At 49.9% G+C, this 20,404-nt stretch overlaps 1 protein-coding gene across 1 annotated transcript in view; it reads left to right on the top strand.

The window, feature by feature from the left end:
* The first annotated feature begins 667 nt into the window (after window positions 1-667).
* LOC123752761 (forkhead box protein O) overlaps window positions 668-20,404 on the top strand; it is a 184,358-nt gene continuing 164,621 nt past the window's right edge. The window contains exons 1-2 of the mRNA XM_069308292.1: window positions 668-1,108; window positions 5,586-5,817. Of these exons, the coding sequence (XP_069164393.1) occupies window positions 704-1,108; window positions 5,586-5,813 (633 nt within the window). The 5' untranslated portion in view covers window positions 668-703 and the 3' untranslated portion in view covers window positions 5,814-5,817. The remainder of the gene's footprint in view (window positions 1,109-5,585; window positions 5,818-20,404) is intronic.

Genomic DNA, 20,404 nt, shown 5'->3' with positions numbered 1-20,404 from the left:
AAAGTAACGAGAACATTAACATTTAACTCGAGAACTGTTAGAAACTAGTAAAGTTCACATATTTGTATATATTATGTTAACCGACCTACGAGAGCTGTGAAGTCAGTTGTTGGTACAGAGTTTAAAGACGGGACTGAGAAGAGTGTTGTTCTGTGGTAGCGAGGGGCGCTTACACAACCCCCCGTTTTCCCTCCTCAAGGTGTAGTGGTGGTGCTGTGGTGGTGCTGTGGTGGTGTAGTGGTGGTGTAGTGGTGGTGTAGTGGTGGTGTAGTGATGGTGTAGTGGTGGTGTAGTGGTGGTGTAGTGATGGTACAGTGATGGTACAGTGGTAGGGTAGTGGTGTAGTAGTGGTAGGGTAGTGGTGGTGGCGTGTGTGTGAAGGTTCACAGTGCCAGGGTTCACGGGTGTTGCTCACTAGCGGCCTCCCCGCTGCCCTGTATCTCTCTCACCTTGTCAACACATGAGGTTCGTTAAACTGTGTGTAGATTGTAGCTTGAAATCTAATCAAAATTTGTTTATACACAAAAAAATGTCATATCAATGTTATTTAATGATTATTTTCATACATGCCCCACAACCCTTGTGGTGAGTGAGTGAGTGTGAGTAGAAGCGGGCGTGTCGGGTGCTTGCCCCCAGCCCTCACCTGTTTAGTGTGAGCTGGAACGGGTGGTGATCTGTGTGTTATGGTGGTGTGTTTCAGGCCATGTCCCCGGCGCACAGCGTCCACAGTCTGTCGCCGACGCAGCCACTAGGGGAGGGCCACTATCCCGGGCCTGGAGGCGAAGCCCACCAGCCCACCAACAACTATCCAACACCTCCCACCTCACAACCCCCGCACACTGCCCACTCCGCCCATACTGCCCATTCTGCGTCCAGCAGTGAGCCAAATATGCTCAGGGCAGCATTAACCCACCGAGAACAGCAGCAACAGCAGCAGCAACAACAACAGCAACAAACACACAGCCCCGGCAGCAGCGACACGGGGGGCGGGCCGGGCTCTGGCGGCGGCGGTGTGTCGGGGGGCGGTTCCGGAGGCCCCGTGCATATGCAGGACTTTGTGGACTTCGACACCCCCATACAGGGCGGCCTGGACTGTAACGTTGAGGAGGTAGGGGCCTTGTCTTGTGGTGGCGGTGGTCCCAGTAGCCTGAGGTGGGCCGGTCGCAAGACCCGCGCCCTACACCAGGAGACTGGACACCCCTCACAAAGTAGTAACAATTAGTATAAGTTAGTGGATATTATTAACACACAAATCCGTATAGAATCCACGGTAGGAAGATGGGGGGGGGGAAGAAGCAACTTATTGGACCTGTAGTTTTGAGTTTTACTTTCTTGAAAGCGTTTTTGTTTTTATAAATTAGATTATCCGTTTTTAGCAGCAAATTTAACTCGCAAACCATACAAAAGAGCATGTGTCAATAAGAGCTCCAGCAAAGCAGTTGATACAAACAAAAATTTTATTTTTTTATTTACTGGTTGAGGTATTCCCTTTTTTCCACACAGTTAAGGCAATAAATTCAATCAGCAGACACGCACACTGACTCTGACCTAGAGTTGATGCCTCTGCCCAGGAGGCCGCCAATCAGTAGACTTGACCTCCCCTCAGACCTCACTCCACACCCATCACTCAGACCTCAATTACTTCTCAAGTCAACCAGTCAGTTGCTCTCACAAGCCTCTCTGTCTCGATACTAAGTTCGGAGGCTACGGGAACGATAACAGTGCCTTGTTATGATAGGTCAAACACATTATATATATATATATATATATATATATATATATATATATATATATATATATATATATATATATTTTAGGATGATAAGAATCTGCTGTGTTGCTCTTGTCATCAAATGTTGTGATCAATGTCATATGAAAGTTTCACCAAAGTAACTCACTTGGGAGAGTTCTTCAGCAGTTCTGATCATTGACTATCTGTTAAGGAAAGGTCAAAGTTTGCCTTTTACAACGCTTTGCTGAGTTATTTGTATGAGTTGACGGAGTGTGCAGCGTGTGTGTGTGTGTGTGTGTGTGTGTGTGTGTGTGTGTGTGTGTGTGTGTGTGTGTGTGTGTGTGTGTTTACGGGTGTGTGTTAGCGTGGGTTTATGGGTGTGTGTGTGTGTGTGTGTGTGTGTGTGTGTGTGTGTGTGTGTGTGTGTGTGTGTGTGTATGTGTGTGTGTGTGTGTGTGTGTGTGTGTGTGTGTGTGTGTGTGTTTGCGTGAGTGTGTTTGCGTGTGTTTTCGTGTGTGTGTGTGTTTTCGTGTTTGATGGCGTGTGTGTGTTTTCGTGTGTGATGGCGTGTGTGTGTTTACGTGTGTGTTTGCGTGTGTGCATGTGTGTGTGTGTTTGTTTGCGTGGATGTGTGTGTTTGTGTACGTGTGTGTGTATGCGCGCACACCGCTAATTCAGTGCTGTAGTGAAAGGGGAAGAGGGAGAATGTGGGAAACACCACTACTCCAGCACTATAGTGTGAGAACACCACTACTCCAGCACTATAGTGTGAGAACACCACTACTCCAGCACTATAGTGTGAGAACACCACTACTCCAGCACTATAGTGTGAGAACACCACTACTCCAGCACTATAGTGTCAGAACACCACCACTCCAGCACTATAGTGTGAGAACACCACTACTCCAGCACTATAGTGTGAGAACACCACTACTCCAGCACTATAGTGTGAGAACACCACTACTCCAGCACTATAGTGTCAGAACACCACTACTCCAGCACTATAGTGTCAGAACACCACTACCCCAGCACTATAGTGTCAGAAACACCACTACTCAAGCACTATAGTGTCAGAACACCACTACTCCAGCACTATAGTGTGAGAAACACCACTACTCCAGCACTATAGTGTCAGAACACCACTACTCCAGCACTATAGTGTCAGAACACCACTACTCCAGCACTATAGTGTCTGAACACCACTACTCCAGCACTATAGTGTGAGAAGCACCACTACTCCAGCACTATAGTGTCAGAACACCACTACTCCAGCACTATAGTGTCAGAACACCACTACTCCAGCACTATAGTGTCAGAACACCACTACTCCAGCACTATAGTGTGAGAAACACCACTACTCCAGCACTATAGTGTGAGAAACACCACTACTCCAGCACTATAGTGTCAGAACACCACTACTACAGCACTATAGCGTCAGAACACCACTACTCCAGCACTATAGCGTGAGAAACACCACTACTCCAGCACTATAGTGTAGGGAACACCACTACTCCAGCACTATAGCGTGAGAAACACCACTACTCCAGCACTATAGTGTCAGAACACCACTACTCCAGCACTATAGCGTGAGAAACACCACTACTCCAGCACTATAGTGTCAGAACACCACTACTCCAGCACTATAGTGTGAGAAACACCACTACTCCAGCACTATAGTGTCAGAACACCACTACTACAGCACTATAGCGTCAGAACACCACTACTCCAGCACTATAGCGTGAGAAACACCACTACTCCAGCACTATAGTGTCAGAACACCACTACTCCAGCACTATAGCGTGAGAAACACCACTACTCCAGCACTATAGTGTCAGAACACCACTACTCCAGCACTATAGCGTGAGAAACACCACTACTCCAGCACTATAGTGTCAGAACACCACTACTCCAGCACTATAGTGTGAGAAACACCACTACTCCAGCACTATAGTGTCAGAACGCCACTACTACAGCACTATAGCGTCAGAACACCACTACTCCAGCACTATAGCGTGAGAAACACCACTACTCCAGCACTATAGTGTCAGAACACCACTACTCCAGCACTATAGCGCGAGAAACACCACTACTCCAGCACTATAGTGTGAGAAACACCACTACTCCAGCACTATAGTGCGAGAAACACCACTACTCCAGCACTATAGTGTCAGAACACCACTACTCCAGCACTATAGCGTGAGAAACACCACTACTCCAGCAATATAGTGTGAGAAACACCACTACTCCAGCACTATAGTGCGAGAAACTCCACTACTCCAGCACTATAGTGTCAGAACACCACTACTCCAGCACTATAGTGTCAGTACACCACTACTCCAGCACTATAGTGTCAGAACACCACTACTCCAGCACTATAGTGTGAGAAACACCACTACTCCAGCACTATAGTGTGAGAAACACCACTACTACAGCACTATAGCGTCAGAACACCACTACTCCAGCACTATAGCGTGAGAAACACCACTACTCCAGCACTATAGTGTCAGAACACCACTACTCCAGCACTATAGCGTGAGAAACACCACTACTCCAGCACTATAGTGTGAGAACACCACTACTCCAGCACTATAGTGTCAGAACACCACTACTCCAGCACTATAGTGTGAGAAACACCACTACTCCAGCACTATAGTGTCAGAACACCACTACTCCAGCACTATAGTGTCAGAACACCACTACTCCAGCACTATAGCGTGAGAAACACCACTACTCCAGCACTATAGTGTCAGAAACACCACTACTCCAGCATTATAGTGTCAGAACACCACTACTCCAGCACTATAGTGTGAGAACACCACTACTCCAGCACTATAGTGTCAGAACACCACTACTCCAGCACTATAGTGTCAGAACACCACTACTCCAGCACTATAGTGTCAGAACACCACTACTCCAGCACTATAGTGTGAGAAACACCACTACTCCAGCACTATAGTGTCAGAACACCACTACTCCAGCACTATAGTGTCAGAACACCACTACTCCAGCACTATAGCGTGAGAAACACCACTACTCCAGCACTATAGTGTCAGAAACACCACTACTCCAGCACTATAGTGTCAGAACACCACTACTCCAGCACTATAGTGTCAGAACACCACTACTCCAGCACTATAGCGTGAGAAACACCACTACTCCAGCACTATAGTGTCAGAAACACCACTACTCCAGCACTATAGTGTCAGAACACCACTACTCCAGCACTATAGTGTCAGAACACCACTACTCCAGCACTATAGTGTCAGAACACCACTACTCCAGCACTATAGTGTCAGAACACCACTACTCCAGCACTATAGTGTCAGAACACCACTTCTCCAGCACTATAGCGTGAGAAACACCACTACTCCAGCACTATAGCGTGAGAAACACCACTACTCCAGCACTATAGCGTGAGAAACACCACTACTCCAGCACTATTACAGTGCGTTATCTAGCCTGCCTTGCGTGAGGGGGAACACTTATCTCTTTTTTGCTCTTGCTTTGCTAGACAGTTTAGAATAAGTTTTTAGTTTTTAGTTTAAATATATACATTTGAGCAATATTATATAAGCATTACTGCAGTATTTTAGTGTTCATTTTGGTAGGCGAGTGATGTGTTTTGGTGCGACGAAAGACGTTTTCTGTTCACATTTAGATCTACTGTGACTAAAGTTTATTTTGATCGATTTTGTTACAATAAAAGTTCAATAAACTTCATATAAAGCTCCAATTTGGATGTCGCAGGTCAAAGTTCAAGGTTACAGTTGCTCTTTATACAAATCTGGACGATTGTGGCAGAATTCAAATACAGCATTTTCTGAATATTAAATGTCTGCTGTACCCGTTTCAGGTGATCAAACACGAGTTGCAAGTCGAAGGAAATCTGGATTTTTCATTCCCACAAGCTCATCACGGCCACCATCACCACCACCACTCCCACCACTCCCACGCACACACCCACGCCGTCGCCCACGCTCACGCCCACGCCCACTCTCACCCGGACGCCCCCCAGATGGCAGCACCGCCAGGGATGTACCCTTGCTCGTCGATCGCGGCGGGAAACCACTGGGTCCGCTAAAGGGGTGAGTAACTCTTCCTTGTCTTTCACTGTGTTTCTCCTCCTCCTCTTCCCCCTATTATGGTGCACGCTGAAGAGCTTCACCTTGACGCATTATGGTGCACGCTGAAGGGCTTCACCTTGACGCATTATGGTGCACGCTGAAGAGCTTCACCTTGACGCATTATGGTGGACGCTGAAGGGCTTCACCTTGACGCATTATGGTGCACGCTGAAGGGCTTCACCTTGACGCATTATGGTGCACGCTGAAGGGCTTCACCTTGACGCATTATGGTGCACGCTGAAGAGCTTCACCTTGACGCATTATGGTGGACGCTGAAGAGCTTCACCTTGACGCATTATGGTGCACGCTGAAGAGCTTCACCTTGACGCATTATGGTGGACGCTGAAGAGCTTCACCTTGACGCATTATGGTGCACGCTGAAGGAGTCTTCCTTGCGCACACAGGCGTCAATAGGGCGCCATTTTGTTTTCCAGCCTTCGTAACCTGTAAATGCTTACCATATTGTTCCTCAGGGTTTGTGAGAAGTGAGACAGATATGGAGGGTCTCGCCACACACCTGGCTCGTGGCCTCACACACACCTGGCTCGTGGCCTCACACACACCTGGTTCGTGGCCTCACACACACCTGGCTCGTGGCCTCACACACACCTGGCTCGTGGCCTCACACACACCTGGCTCGTGGCCTCACACACACCTGGCTCGTGGCCTCACACACACCTGGCTCGTGGCCTCACACACACCTGGCTCGTGGCCTCACACACACCTGGCTCGTGGCCTCACACACACCTGGCTCGTGGCCTCACACACACCTGGCTCGTGGCCTCACACACACCTGACTTGTGCATGACCTCACACATTAATGAGGTGCTTGAAGATACTGAAGACTAAGATATAAAGATCTTGTTTTGTGGCTACTGGTCACCAGTTGTGTAATCCGGCTGACTAGTGGTGGTGGTGTCAGGTTGACCTGTGATGTTGTGGGTCATGCTGACCTTTAATGGTGGTCGGGGGTCCAGCCGGCCAGTGGTAGTGGGGTCCAGCCAGGCAGTGGTAGTGGGGGTCCAGCTAGCCAGCCAGCCAGTGGTAGTGGGGTCCAGCCAGCCAGCCAGTGGTAGTGGGATCCAGCCAGCCAGCCAGCCAGTGGTAGTGGGGTCCTGCTAGCCAGCCAGCCAGTGGTAGTGGGGTCCTGCTAGCCAACCAGCCAGTGGTAGTGGGGGTCCAGCCAGCCAGTGGTAGTGGGGTCCAGCCAGCCAGCCAGTGGTAGTGGGGTTCAGCCAGCCAGCCAGTGGTAGTGGGGTCCAGCCAGCCAGCCATTGGTAGTGGGGTCCAGCTAGCCAGTGGTAGTGGGGTCCAGCCAGCCAGCCAGTGGTAGTGGGGTCCAGCTAGCCAGTGGTGGGGTCCGGCACGTCGCTCGCTCTTCAATTATTACAATGTTTACCTCAGTCACGTGATTCATTGGGGAGAGGGGAGGGCAGTGAGTGGGTGTTTGCGCGGGGCTCGCCGCTCCCCACCATTGTCTTCATGACGGGCTGTTTATCCCTCACCAACCGTGGTATATAAATATCGCCTGTAATATTAATTCCGGGCCCCGCCACCCTTACATTGATGATGCCCGCTCTGCTACAGAGACAAATTGTGTGCTAAAGTTCAACAATTAATCAGAGCAGAGAATCGCCAGTGCACGCTCTCTCCATCCCCCCTCCTGCCCCCCCCCTCCTTCCACCTCTCCCCCACTTGCAAGCCAATACCTCACAACCCACTAACCTCTTAAGCTCCATTAGCCTCACCTCACCTCATCTTTCCTCCACTACCTTTGCCCCAGCCCTCCTCCCTCCCCCCTACAAACCTCTACTGGCTCCAGCTCACCTCTTCTCAACCTCCACTGACCTACTCGCATATCCGCCAACCTCATTCACACACCACCAACCTCTCCATACCTCTATTCCACCCTGCTCAGCCTCCTCTCACTACTGAAGCTTCCGCCTCACTTACTCACGACTGAGCTTGCCTCTGCTCCACACCCTCACGAAATAACGTCTTCGAAGAACTGGTCAACTCTTCACGGTGACTTGGCAAACGACAACATGGCCGTTGCCTCACAGGTGGGCCCGCGAGGAGGAGGAGGAGGGGACAGGTAGATACAATTACATCTCACGAGGAAAAATAGAAGCAGGTGCTTCAGATGAAATAGATATACAACACCAGGGAAAGAATATACAAAAAACTTGATTTAAAAAATCCAAACACACTTATGTTTATCGAGAGAATGAATAAAATAGCTATAACTACGTAATTAAACTGAAGGTGGTTGACATCTGCGAAATAGATACAGGAAAAATGCAGTTACCATCATTGCAAGAAATGCATAAATGTGTAAGGAAACATGTTTCACTAGAGGACACATGAACACTAAGACACAAGGGGCTCAGATCTTCAAGTGAAAGTTGCGGCACATTAGAGAGCGAACCAGGAGGAGGAGGAGGAGGAGATCCCTGCAAAAAAGTATCATTTGCGGCCTCGATAAGACCAACGCATGACCAACTGAACGACTGCACGGTGCTAGAACATGCACAACCAGTTCCAGTGATCACACCCGCCTACACACTACACCTTTGACGTGCAACACCGCTGCAATCACCTTGACTAAGACACACAACGACTCCAAATCCACCACACACTGGGACGAGATAAAATGCTGAAGGTCCACCCTAAAAATCCCATTCACAATTATTCAAATTGAGTAACTTCATTTATGTTTGTCAACATACAGTCTGAAATCAAAGACGAAAAACTAATTTCCCTTCATGAATGACATTACAAAAGGTCATTCATTGAATGTATGGCAAATGGGGCATTCACAGAAACCCATTGTAAGGATTACGTGATAGTATAGTTTGGATAGCAAGTTGTAATGTGTAGATGTGGCAGTAGATAGGACGCAGGGAAGAGTAGGTCTATGTGGTAGACTTACTGTCCACAACCAGCCTCCCTCTCCCTAGGCCTTCCCCTGACTCGGCCCACACACAAGGTTCCCCCCCACTTACCAACACCAGCCTTGCACGGCCTACACCCCACTAACTTACCTGTACAGCAGTTGATTGAAGGTTGAGAGCCGGGACCAAAACGCTGATGCTTGACCCCCGCAAGTACAACTAGGTGAGTACTATCCCTTCCCCTCCCACAGTTGTCCCCTCCCACTACCGACAGCCTCTTCCTCCCCCTCTCCTCTCCCCCCCCTAACTCTCTCTCAGTTTTTCACCAGTCCTTATTAATTAAACCAAAATTCCTTCCAACTCCCAACCGCATTATCCATCTCTCCGCCCTTGTTCACCCAGGCTGTTGGTGGCGGCACTACTTTCTAACCTTGTCCAAACTGAATGTTGGCACCATCCCCTTCCCCCCCTTGTCCACCCTGACAGGGTTGGGGCCTAGGCCAAGACCGAGGCCGAGGGATTGGGGCCAACGGCAGGCCCAGGGGCCAGTGTTTGGGCGCAGACAATGCTCCCGCCATATTAATCCATCAGACGGCGATTTCTTAGTCAAGAAAGGCAGATCAACCAGGCATCATTTGTCACCTTGCAACCCCCCCCACCTTCACCCACCGTGGTCACCACACTGCAGCTGCGGGGGGGGGGGGCGCCGCCCCCTCAAACCACCCATGGTGCCAGTCCTCCACACTGGCCAATACAACTCTAATACGTCAATATTTCCACATCAAGAGCAGGGGTTGTTAATTGAGGGTATGGGGAACCATATAATGGGGGGTATGGGAACCATATAATGGAGGGTATGGGAACCATATAATGGGGGGTATGGGAACCATATAATGGAGGGTATGGGGACCATATACTGGCATTATGGCACTAGTTTTGAACAGTTAACAAGTGAGTTACATTAAAATTACATACTGTATCACAGTCAGTAACTGTCCCTCGAATCCACGTTTCCATGCCTCAAAACAATAGTAAAAATCTCCCTAGCTACAGCGAACGTGCGTGCGTTTAATTTTCTGATTTTCTATAAATAAAAATAAGATTCTTATGATTTGCTTCCATCTGTTCTGGTCCCAGTTATTCATATGTCAAATAAAACAAGACTGTTGACAAGTGATACTGGTATGGGACTGGTGGGCGCTACAGTCTGGCAAATGGGGGGTACTGGGAGGGACTGTAATCGTGAGAAGGTTCTGTAACTTGACTTCTTCCTTGAGAAGTAATTCTCCACCTACTTCACAGACACCTTCCAAGACTACTCTTCACCTGTCGTGGAGAGAGCAGCGACAGAACGACCTGACGCTGCTCTCTCCACGGTCAGGAAGAGTTTAGAGCTAAGTTTTCCCCCGCAAAAGTTACCGTGTACAAATCATTCTGAAATTGTTTGATCACCCTGGAATAGGCGATTAACTGTGTTATGGGTAGAAATTTAGTAATGAGTTGATGCCAGGCACATGTTGGCAGCTCCTGCACCCCTCCCCCATCCCCCCTGGCCACCCCCCCTACTGGCCAAGGTGGAGGGCGGTGGCAGCACCCACCCCTACTGGCCAAGGTGGTAGATAGCAGCATCTACCCCTACTGGCCAAGGTGGTAGATAGCAGCATCTACCCCTACTGGCCAAAGTGGTAGATGGCAGCATCTACCCCTACTGGCCAAGGTGGTAGATGGCAGCATCTACCCCTACTGGCAAAGGTGGTAGATGGCAGCATCTACCTTTTCTGGACAAGGTGGTAGATGCCAGCATCTACCCCTACTGGCCAAGGTGGTAGATGGCAGCACCCACCCCTTCTGGCCAAGGTGGTAGATAGCAGCGTCTACCCCTTCTGGCCAAGGTGGTAGATGGCAGCATCTACCCCTACTGGCCAAGAGGGTGGAGGGTCGCACCCCCCGCCCCTTGTCTCAGGTTCACGTCACACAAAAATTATCCGCCAATAATTCCGACATGTGAGAGAAATTACTCCGGAAAACCCGCGGTATAAAACGATAGGCTCCGTCGAGATTGAAGTTCTTTATGGCAGAAATTAATTAGAAGTAAATTCGCGAGCTTGTGAAGCTGTCTTAGATCCTTCCTCTCACCCCGGAAGGTCACGCGGCCGTGTATATCTATATATATCTATATATATGTATATATATCTATATATATGTATATATATCTATATATATGTATATATATCTATATATATGTATATATATCTATATATATCTATATATATGTATATATATCTATATATATGTATATATATATATATATATATATATATATATATATATATATATATATATATATATATATATATATATATATATATATATATATATTGGTTTGTACTCCTAACGAAACACTTAACTGGCATGGCGGTGGTCAGTGAGCCATGATGAACTGCTTGCCCTGCTGAACGACGCTCTGAGAGAATGTGGGGCGAATGGTTAGGTACGAGAGAGCGGCGATGAACGAAAGTCAGAGCAACGGAGAGGAAGAGGAGGCAGGAGGGAATGAATGATCCGGCTGCCAGGGAAGGACCCCCGATTACTGATTAGATTGATGATTTGATTAATTTAGCTCTGGTTATGATTAATCAATGAAGGTGGTGACTCGCATTTTTCACCCGGGGAAAAGGGGGGGGGAGGGGGATTGGGGAAGGTGAGGGGAGGGAGGTAATGTAGTATGTACGTGTATACTGAATATCTATACTTAAAAATTGTTATCTATTCTTTCTATCTATCTCTCTCTCTCTCTCTCTCTCTCTCTCTCTCTCTCTCTCTCTCTCTCTCTCTCTCTCTCTCTCTCTTCTGTTCGAAGTTGGAGGCCAGAGACCTTACCAACTGTTACACAGCAATTGCTGCTGGGTATATGCCCATCATGGGTGGGTCGGGGTTGGCATCATTAAAAAGAGTGCCACATGACACGGTGCCAATGAGACCCCGACGCCGAATCTCGCTAGAGCATCGACTCAATACTCTCCCATTAAAGCCTAAATAAACTTGGATTATGTCACGTAGCTGAAAGTCTTAATAACAAAAACATTATGGATATAGAGTACCGACAATGTGTAAGGTGTCCCTATAGTGTTATTGGGGGAGGGAGGGGGGGGGAGAGAAAGAGGGAGAGAAAGAGGGAGAGAAAGAGGGAGAGAGAGAGAAAGAGGGAGAGAAAGAGAGAGAAGACAGAGGGAGAGAGATTGTGTGTGTGTGTGTGTGTGTGTACTCACCTAGTTGTGCTTGCGGGGGTTGAGCTCTGGCTCCTTGAGTCCGCCTCTCAACTGTCAATCAACAAATTTTTTTTGTCACACACACACACACACACACACACACACACACACACACACACACACACACACACACACACACACACACCACACACACACACACACACACACACACGAAGCAGCCCGTAGCAACTAAATCCCAGGTACCTATTTACTGCTAAGTGAATAGATGTATCAGGGTGAAAGAAACTGTCCATTTCTTTCCGCCTCCACCGGGGATCGAACCCGGACCCTTAGGACCACGAATCCCGAGTGCTGTCCACTCAGCCGTCGGGCCCCTCGAGAGTGAGTGAGTGAGTGTGTGTGTGTGTGTGTGTGTGAGTGATAATATGAGAATGTGTGTTGTCATACGTGGCATGCATAATGTTCCCATTTATTATCGTTATTTCACATAATTTTTCTTAGATTTGATTTTTGGTGGAATGGTACCGGGGGTCGACCCGGGTGTTAATGACAACCTGACGCTCATTAGTTTTATCAGCAGCATGTAAGCTTAAGTTCGAAATTTTATCAGTAGAAAACACTTTTTTTCGAGATCGCATATTTGATGGCGTCGTTAGAAGTGTTGATAGTCCCGTGTTGAGTGTTATAGCACTTTATTGGGGCAGGAGGAGGGGGAGGGAGGAGGAGGAGGGAGGAGGGGGGAGGAGGGGGGGGGGAGGAGGGGGGAGGAGGAGGGGGGAGGAGGAGGGGGGAAGGAGGGAGGAAGGAAGGGGAAGTCCTTGACGCCTCTTCTAGCCCTCCCCCCTCACACCCCTTCCCACCCTCCCTGTCGCCAATTTCACCCCTTCAACCTCTCAAATCACCTTTGTTCTCCACGGATGTACTTCCTAAGCAGCCTTCCCCTTCCCCTTCCATCTTGCAGGGAGGGGGAGGGGGGACTTTACCTCATTTTCCCTAAGAAAAAACCCAACACCTTAACTCCCGTAACTGGCTGGAAATCTCATCAAACGGACAATTACGGGCCGGCAGATCGCGCCTAAAATTATAATGCCGAGAGCGGGAAAAACACCTATCCAAATTATTAATAAAGTGCCAATAATTGTCTTGCCAGGGGGGTGACGAATGGCGAGTTTTACCTCCTTGGCTTTTCTCGAGAGAAGTCTTGATTGTCTTGGAAGGGCAGGCTACTTAGGGAGAGACTACAGGGAGGGGTGAGAGGACGGGCAGGCTGCTGGGAGAGAGGGAGGGAAGGCTAGTGAGAGGGATGGAAGAGAGGGGTTGGCTAGTGAGAGGGGTAGGCTAGTGAGAGGGATGGAAGAGACGGGGAGGCTAGTGAGAGGGATGGAAGAGACGGGGAGGCTAGTGAGAGGGATGGGAGAGAGGGGTAGGCTAGTGAGAGGGATGGGAGAGAGGGGGAGGCTGCTGGGAAAGAGGGAAGGCTAGTGAGAGGGATGGAAGAGAGGGGGAGGCTAGTGAGAGGGATGGGAGAGAGGGGGAGGCTGCTGGGAAAGAGGGAAGGCTAGTGAGAGGGATGGAAGAGAGGGGGAGGCTGCTGGGAAGAAGGGAAGGCTAGTGAGAGGGATGGGAGAGAAGGGGAGGCTGCTGGGAAAGAGGGAAGGCTAGTAAGAGGGATGGAAGAGATGGGGGGGGGGAGAAGGCTGCTGAAAGTAAGGTAAATAATTTTGAGGAAGCAAGGGATAGAGGGGAAGGGACGTAAGGGAGGTGGGATGGAAAAGGGGCAGGAGGGGGGGGGGGTTGAAGATTCTGGGAAGGGGACGCCTAATTTATAAGAAGGGAAGGTTAGGCTTCCTCGTCAGGGTTAAAGAAATGTATTCAATGATGTCATTGTTGAGTTGAAAGGGTTGTTTTCTTCCCAGTGTAGTTACCCAGGTGTAGTTGTGAAGCATCCAGTGATGATGAAATACATTATATGCTACTATGTTTCAATCCTCGTGACCTTGCACGTATCTTGATTGAAGTCCAGTAACCATGTGACCGATCACGCCTACAACTTACCTGAACGTCTTCAACTATTCCTTCCCATCTCAAATCCTTATCCTGGCTCCTTCCCAGTGCTACATAGCCGTAATGGCTTGGCGCTTTCTTCCTGATAGTTCCCTTCCCGGCTCCGCTGTCCACACTGGTCCTCAAACTCGTACTCTTCATTTAAACCGCAAGGAGTGCTACAAAAGTCTAGTTCATTAATGTCATATATGTATACAAGGAATACCAGTTTATCGTGTCTATTTACACTATACCCCTTCCCAATCCCTCCTACCACCCTCAACCATGCGCCCCACCCACTCAACCCCAACTTCAATGCATCCCCTCCTCAAACCATACCTCCACTCCTCCCCCCAACAACCATGCCTTCAGCCTCCTCCAACACCCCCACCATCTTTCCCACAGACACAAGCACCACACCACCAAAAAGTGCTCGGGGTGGATCCATTTTCATATATATCACATTAACTCGTACAGAAGAGCGGTTGTAATATACGATAGTGGAAAGCCCGCCACTCTCTCCTCTCAACCCTAAATCTTACATCTATCCCCCCGCTAAAAGCCACTTAATTTGATGAGAGCAGAGATATTAAAATTGGAACGCTAACGACTCCAGCCAAATGGAAGACTGAGGCCATGCTATGATTTACTAAACATTGACTTCTGCAGGCCGGCAGGGGACACCAGGCGGTGTGGAGAGTGGGGTTAAATATCGGGAAAGATGGCAGGGAGAGTAGGGGAGTGTGAGGGTGAAGGGGGGAAGGCAGAGTAGCAGTTGTGTAACGGGTGTGGTTATGGGGGGACACTAGTGCTCTGTGGATGTTGTATGTCCTCCCCCTCCCCCCCCCTCACACACAACATCCTCTCACCACTCCCCTTAGTCTTCCATATCGCTCAAACACCCTTTTCACCTTTCCAGCTCTACCCACACAACTATCTCCCCAGCTGACCCCCACCTCCAACTATCCCCAACACTCCCTCAGATATCCCCAACACTCGCTCAATTCTCCCCCTCCTCCCCAACTTTCTCCCACCTCTTCAGCTCTCCCCCACCTCCAGAACTCTCCCCTCCCCTCAGTTTAAGATAGACTTTTTACCCCACACAAATTGTACTTTTACCCGCATGTCAAGTCCGCTCCAGATCCTCCTCCTCTTCCTGCTTCGTCTCTTCAATTTAATATTCTCCTATACATATCCTGTTTCTTATCTCCTCCTCTCTCTCCTGTTCCTCCACTTCCTTTCCACTTTCGCTTCAGGCAAAGTTATTTTAAAGTAGCCTTTTACAGGCTGCTCTTCTCGCTCGCTCCGCGCTCTCTCTCTTTTTGTTCTTTCTTCTCCCTCGCCTCTCCTCTCGTATCTTCTTGGGTCTTCCCTCTCCTCAACCTGACTGGCCAGAGTTCAAGATCGAAGTTCATTCATAACCCTCACACCCACCTCACTTCCTCTCACTCTTCTCATGCTGTCCCTTTCCTCACCCTCGCTTACTCTCTCCTTCGCTCCGTCATCCCCTCCACCCCCCAACACACTCCTACCACTCCATTCATTCCATTCAATCAGGAACTTCTTTATGGATATCATCGCATACAAATATAGAAGACTGTTTACCAGACTGTACGACACAATGGTTGCCAGGATCACGTTGGGTGACCGTTACCTGGGGCAGGTGGCTGCAGGTGACTGATCTCCCAATCCTGAGTACTCCAGGTGCAAACACTGTGAGCAGGAACTGGGTCGTGATCTCCCACACTACATAATTGAAGGCTCAGTCATTAGGCCTTTTAGACTTGACGGTATGAGGTCCCTAGAGCCCTTCAGACCAGCTGGTATGAGGTCCCTAGAGCCCTTCAGACCAGCTGGTATGAGGTCCCTAGAGCCCTTCAGACCTGCTGGTATGAGGTCCCTAGAGCCCTTCAGACCTGCTGGTATGAGGTCCCTAGAGCCCTCCAGACCTGCCAGTATGAGGTCCCTTAAGCCCTTCAGACCTGCCAGTATGAGGTCCCAAGAGCCCTCCAGACCTGCCGGTATGAGGTCCCTAGAGCCCTTCAGACCCGGTATGAGGTCCCTAGAGCCCTCCAGACCTGCCAGTATGAGGTCCCTAGAGTCCTCCAGACCTGCCGGTATGAGGTCCCTAGAGCCCTTCAGACACCCCTCCTCACCCAACAACCCCTCACCCTACACCCTCCTCACCCTACAACCCCTCACCCTACACCCCCCTCACCCAACACCCCCTCACCCTACACCCCCTCACCCTACACACCTCACCCTACACACCACCTCACCCTACACCCCTCCTCACCCCGCCGCTCCATCTTCCCAGCACCCCTAACAGGCAGGCAGATCCAAGCCCTCAGAAGGCCATTTTCCGTCATCCATTTTCGTTAATTTCGACTCATTTCTATTCTTATTATCCTCCCATATATTCGCTCGTCCATCAGTCCTCCATTTTCTTTATCGCTGGCCTCTTTGACGGTCACAATTTACTACCTACTTAACATGCGTCGTCCCGCTCCCTGGCCTGCCCGACTAAGGCTCCTTTACGCCACGTATATCACCCCTTCCCTCCCTTCCCTTCCCCTCACCCCCTGAGTCCTGTACAGGAGGAAAGGATATTTTTTTAGGAGGGGGGGCTAAGTCTCCCTCTTTGGTAGGAAGTTGTGCATGGGGAGAGGAAGCAGAGGCCGCGGGAGATGAGGGATTGATGAGGATGTCTGAGGGAGGAGGTAAATAATGAGGAGGTGGAGGACGCAGGCGAGAAGAGCCAAGACGAGATAGTGATTTGGGACTGAGGGAGAAGAAGGTTGAGGGAGAGGGAGGAGAAGGTTGAGGGAGAGGGAGGAGAAGGTTGAGGGAGAGGGAGATGAAGGTTGAGGGAGAGGGAGATGAAGGTTGAGGGAGAGGGAGATGAAGGTTGAGGGAGAGGGAGAGGGAGAGGGACAAGAAGGTTGAAGGAGAGGGACAAGAAGGTTGAAGGAGAGGGACAAGAAGGTTGAAGGAGAGGGACAAGAAGGTTGAAGGAGAGGGACAAGAAGGTTGAAGGAGAGGGAGAAGAAGGTTGAAGGAGAGGGACAAGAAGGTTGAAGGAGAGGGAGAAGATTGAGGGAGAGGGAGAATATTGAAGGAGAGGGACAAGAAGGTTGAAGGAGAGGGAGAAGATTGAGGGAGAGGGAGAAGTTTAAAGGAGGCGGAAGATGTCAAGACAACAAAGTAAATATGAGAGAAGAATGGTGGGAGAGAGAGAGATGATAAAGGTGTGGGAGAAGGGAAGGAAGCGTAGTGGAGACGGAAGAGACGAATGATGGGGAAGAATACGCTGGAGAACACAAGGAAGAGGTAAATGGGTTGAGGAAAAGGGGAGGGGGTCATGCAGATGGTATGGGGGGGGGGTAATATCGAGGGGAGAGGCGGTGTGACAGGGGAGGGGAGGGGGATAGTAGGTGACAGGGAGAGGTGAGAGGTAGGGGTGAGGTGATGGGCGGAGGGATGGGGCGGTGATGGGAAGGTCCCCGGGAGAGAACATAAAACAAAGACAAATGAAGAAGGAAAGACGGTGATTGGTCGGGAAATGAAGAATATTAAATAAAGAAAGTTTATGAATAAAAGTGTGTAGAGTGAGTGAGAGGGTTTCTTCCTCTCTCTCTTTCTCTCCTCTCCCTCGCCCACCCTCACTCACCTGTCCACCCACTCCCCATTATGTCTATCCACCTTCCCCTCCCCTCACTGAGAAACCCCCTCTAATACCCATTCTTTTTACCCCCCTCCCCTTATCACTATCTTTTGACTGATCCGTGAACAATCTCCCCCCCTCCCACTTCCCTCGCTCTCCATCTCCCTCCCTCTTCATCTCCCTCCCTCTTCATCTCCCTCCCTTTACATCTCCCTCCCTTTCCATCTCCCTCCCTCTCCATCTCTCTCTCTCGCTCTCGCACGCGGACACACACACACACACACACACACACACACTCACAAGCTGTGATTGGGATAATATTCACTCAGTATGCGAGTAAAAGGGACCTAGGAAAGGAGGTACAGGAAGCCACCTCCAACCTCTGCTTGAAAAGTAAACATGACAGGTGACTATGGGTCGGGACTCACAGCTTGGTGGTGGACCTTGTGACGCTCACAGCGCCTGGAGTCTGCCCTGCTCGGAGTTGCATCTTGTCATCTTCCTCGGGTTCTGATCACCGTCTTCGGATCCTGTCGTCACCTTCCTCGGGGCCCTCATTCTCCGGGGGTAGAGATGGCCAGCGCCATAACACCTTCATGAGGCCGCTATAGACCGTGTTCCACTCATTGCTAATATAGACAGTTTAGCCTACAGGCGCCCATTGTGTCCCTTAGCTCGCTGCTGGCCCAGAGTGAAGGCTATAGCGCCACCAGGGTGCTGGTGATGGTGGTGTGTGGAGGTGTTGGTGGTGTGTGGAGGTGTTGGTGGTGTTGGTGGTGATGGTGTGTGGGGGTGTGTGGTGGTGGTGGTACAATGTTGTGTTCCTTGTGTTGTGGGTGGGGGATGAGACGGTGGGTGGGCGTGGGGCGGCGGCGGCGGCGACTCCTGGCCGCCCACTACCACCACCTACATTAATCTCCTATTGGAAGTCGATAGAGAGCGGTGTGTGTGTGTATGAGAGGGTGAAGAGGACCCCCAGACTAGGTGTAAGGCCAAGATACTCCCAGATTATGTAAATGCACACTCCTATGCGCACAAATTTATTGCAAGGCTATATATAGAAATGATATACAGAGTATATGTAAATTCAGGTATTTGTTGTGTGCGAATTATTTATTGACCTGAGACAGTGAGGAGTACACAGGAATATGTATGTATACGTCATTTAGCTGTATGTATGGTGTATATTTATGCATACTTTTTAATTCTAGATAAAATGTATTCGGTAAAGTTTAAAGTCAGGTCATGGCGTACCATCCGTCAGGCTATCCAGCGCCATAGTGTCCCAAGAACACAATTCACCAGCTGATTTACAGCCAGGTTACCATTGGCTGCTGAACTGGGCCCTCAACCCATCTTTTTAACGGGATTAACCAATCCGTTAAAAACGCAACCTATTAGTAAACATTGAAGCACCGTAATATTGGTATTTTCTATGCATTAGTCTCGATAGGTTACTTGGGTTCATACGTTTATGGTTAGGCAAAACAGTTGCATTTCTTGATCCCCCCAAAAAAAGTTGCATTAGGGATCAACAGTTGATCACTACAGAAGATCAATCACCCATATTTGGCCTCCCCGGGAGCCGGTCGGCCGAGCGGACAGCACATTGGACTTGTGATCCTGTGGTCCTGGGTTCGATCCCAGGCGCCGGCGAGAAACAATGGGCAGAGTTTCTTTCACCCTATGCCCCTGTTACCTAGCAGTAAATTAGGTACCTAGGTGTTAGTCAGCTGTCACGGGCTGCTTCCTGGGGGGTGGAGGCCTGGTCGAGGACCGCGGGGACACTAAAGCCCCGAAATCATCTCAAGATAACCTGGATCGAGCCGACGAGTCATTGGTCTCAGCTGGGCGGTAAGTCCAGGCCAAGTGCAGGCGGACGGGTCGCATGCGGCAGGCGGACGGGTCGCATGCGGCAGGCGGACGGGTCGCATGCGGCAGGCGGACGGGTCGCATGCGGCAGGCGGACGGGTCGCATGCGGCAGCCCCAGATATAACGAAGACGATGTCGAGGTAATATGAACGTCCCTCCACTGCCCTGCTTCAGCCCCGAGCCTCTCCGCCCACCAGTTATTTATGGTAACTCAAATAGACGTAGCAGGGGAAAATTAAGAGAAAAAAATTACCGTGCATATATGAGCGCGCGACTGGATTTCTCCCCCTTGGTCATGTTATTTATGGTAATTCTAACAGACATGAGGAACAGAAATGCCATTATGGATATGAGGATTATGCTAGGGAGGATAAAGTGGGGTTTTAAGTGCCTGGCGACTCAACTTGTGGAGTTATGGTGTTGAGGATTACGTTAAGGCACCAAGAACTGCTCAAGTCTTACTCTAGGTGACTGTTTTATGACCGTAGATTTAAGACCAAAGCTGAAGCAAATGCTGGACTTTAGCGAGAGTGGCTGGATGACAGTGAGAAGGTCCCAGGAGGTCTTGCAATGTGGTGGAGTTGAGAGCCAGTGTGCGTGGTTTGGGTTGGGGTGTGGGTAGGGTAGGGTCGTGTGTAGTGGGGTTGAGATCCGTTGTGGGATGTTGCGGGGTCGGGGTGTGGGGGTGGGGTCGGGTGTGGGGGATGAGGTCGGGTGTGGGGGATGAGGTCGGGTGTGGGGGATGAGGTCGGGGTGTAGGGGATGAGGTGGGGTGTGGGGGATGAGGCCGGGGTGTGGGGGTGAGGCTGGGGTGTGGGGGTGAGGTCGGGGTGTGGGGGATGAG

Source organism: Procambarus clarkii, chromosome 62 (genome assembly GCF_040958095.1).
Source record: "Procambarus clarkii isolate CNS0578487 chromosome 62, FALCON_Pclarkii_2.0, whole genome shotgun sequence".
NCBI classification, from domain to species: Eukaryota; Metazoa; Arthropoda; class Malacostraca; order Decapoda; family Cambaridae; genus Procambarus; species Procambarus clarkii.
This window is presented reverse-complemented; position numbering and strand designations above follow the sequence as displayed.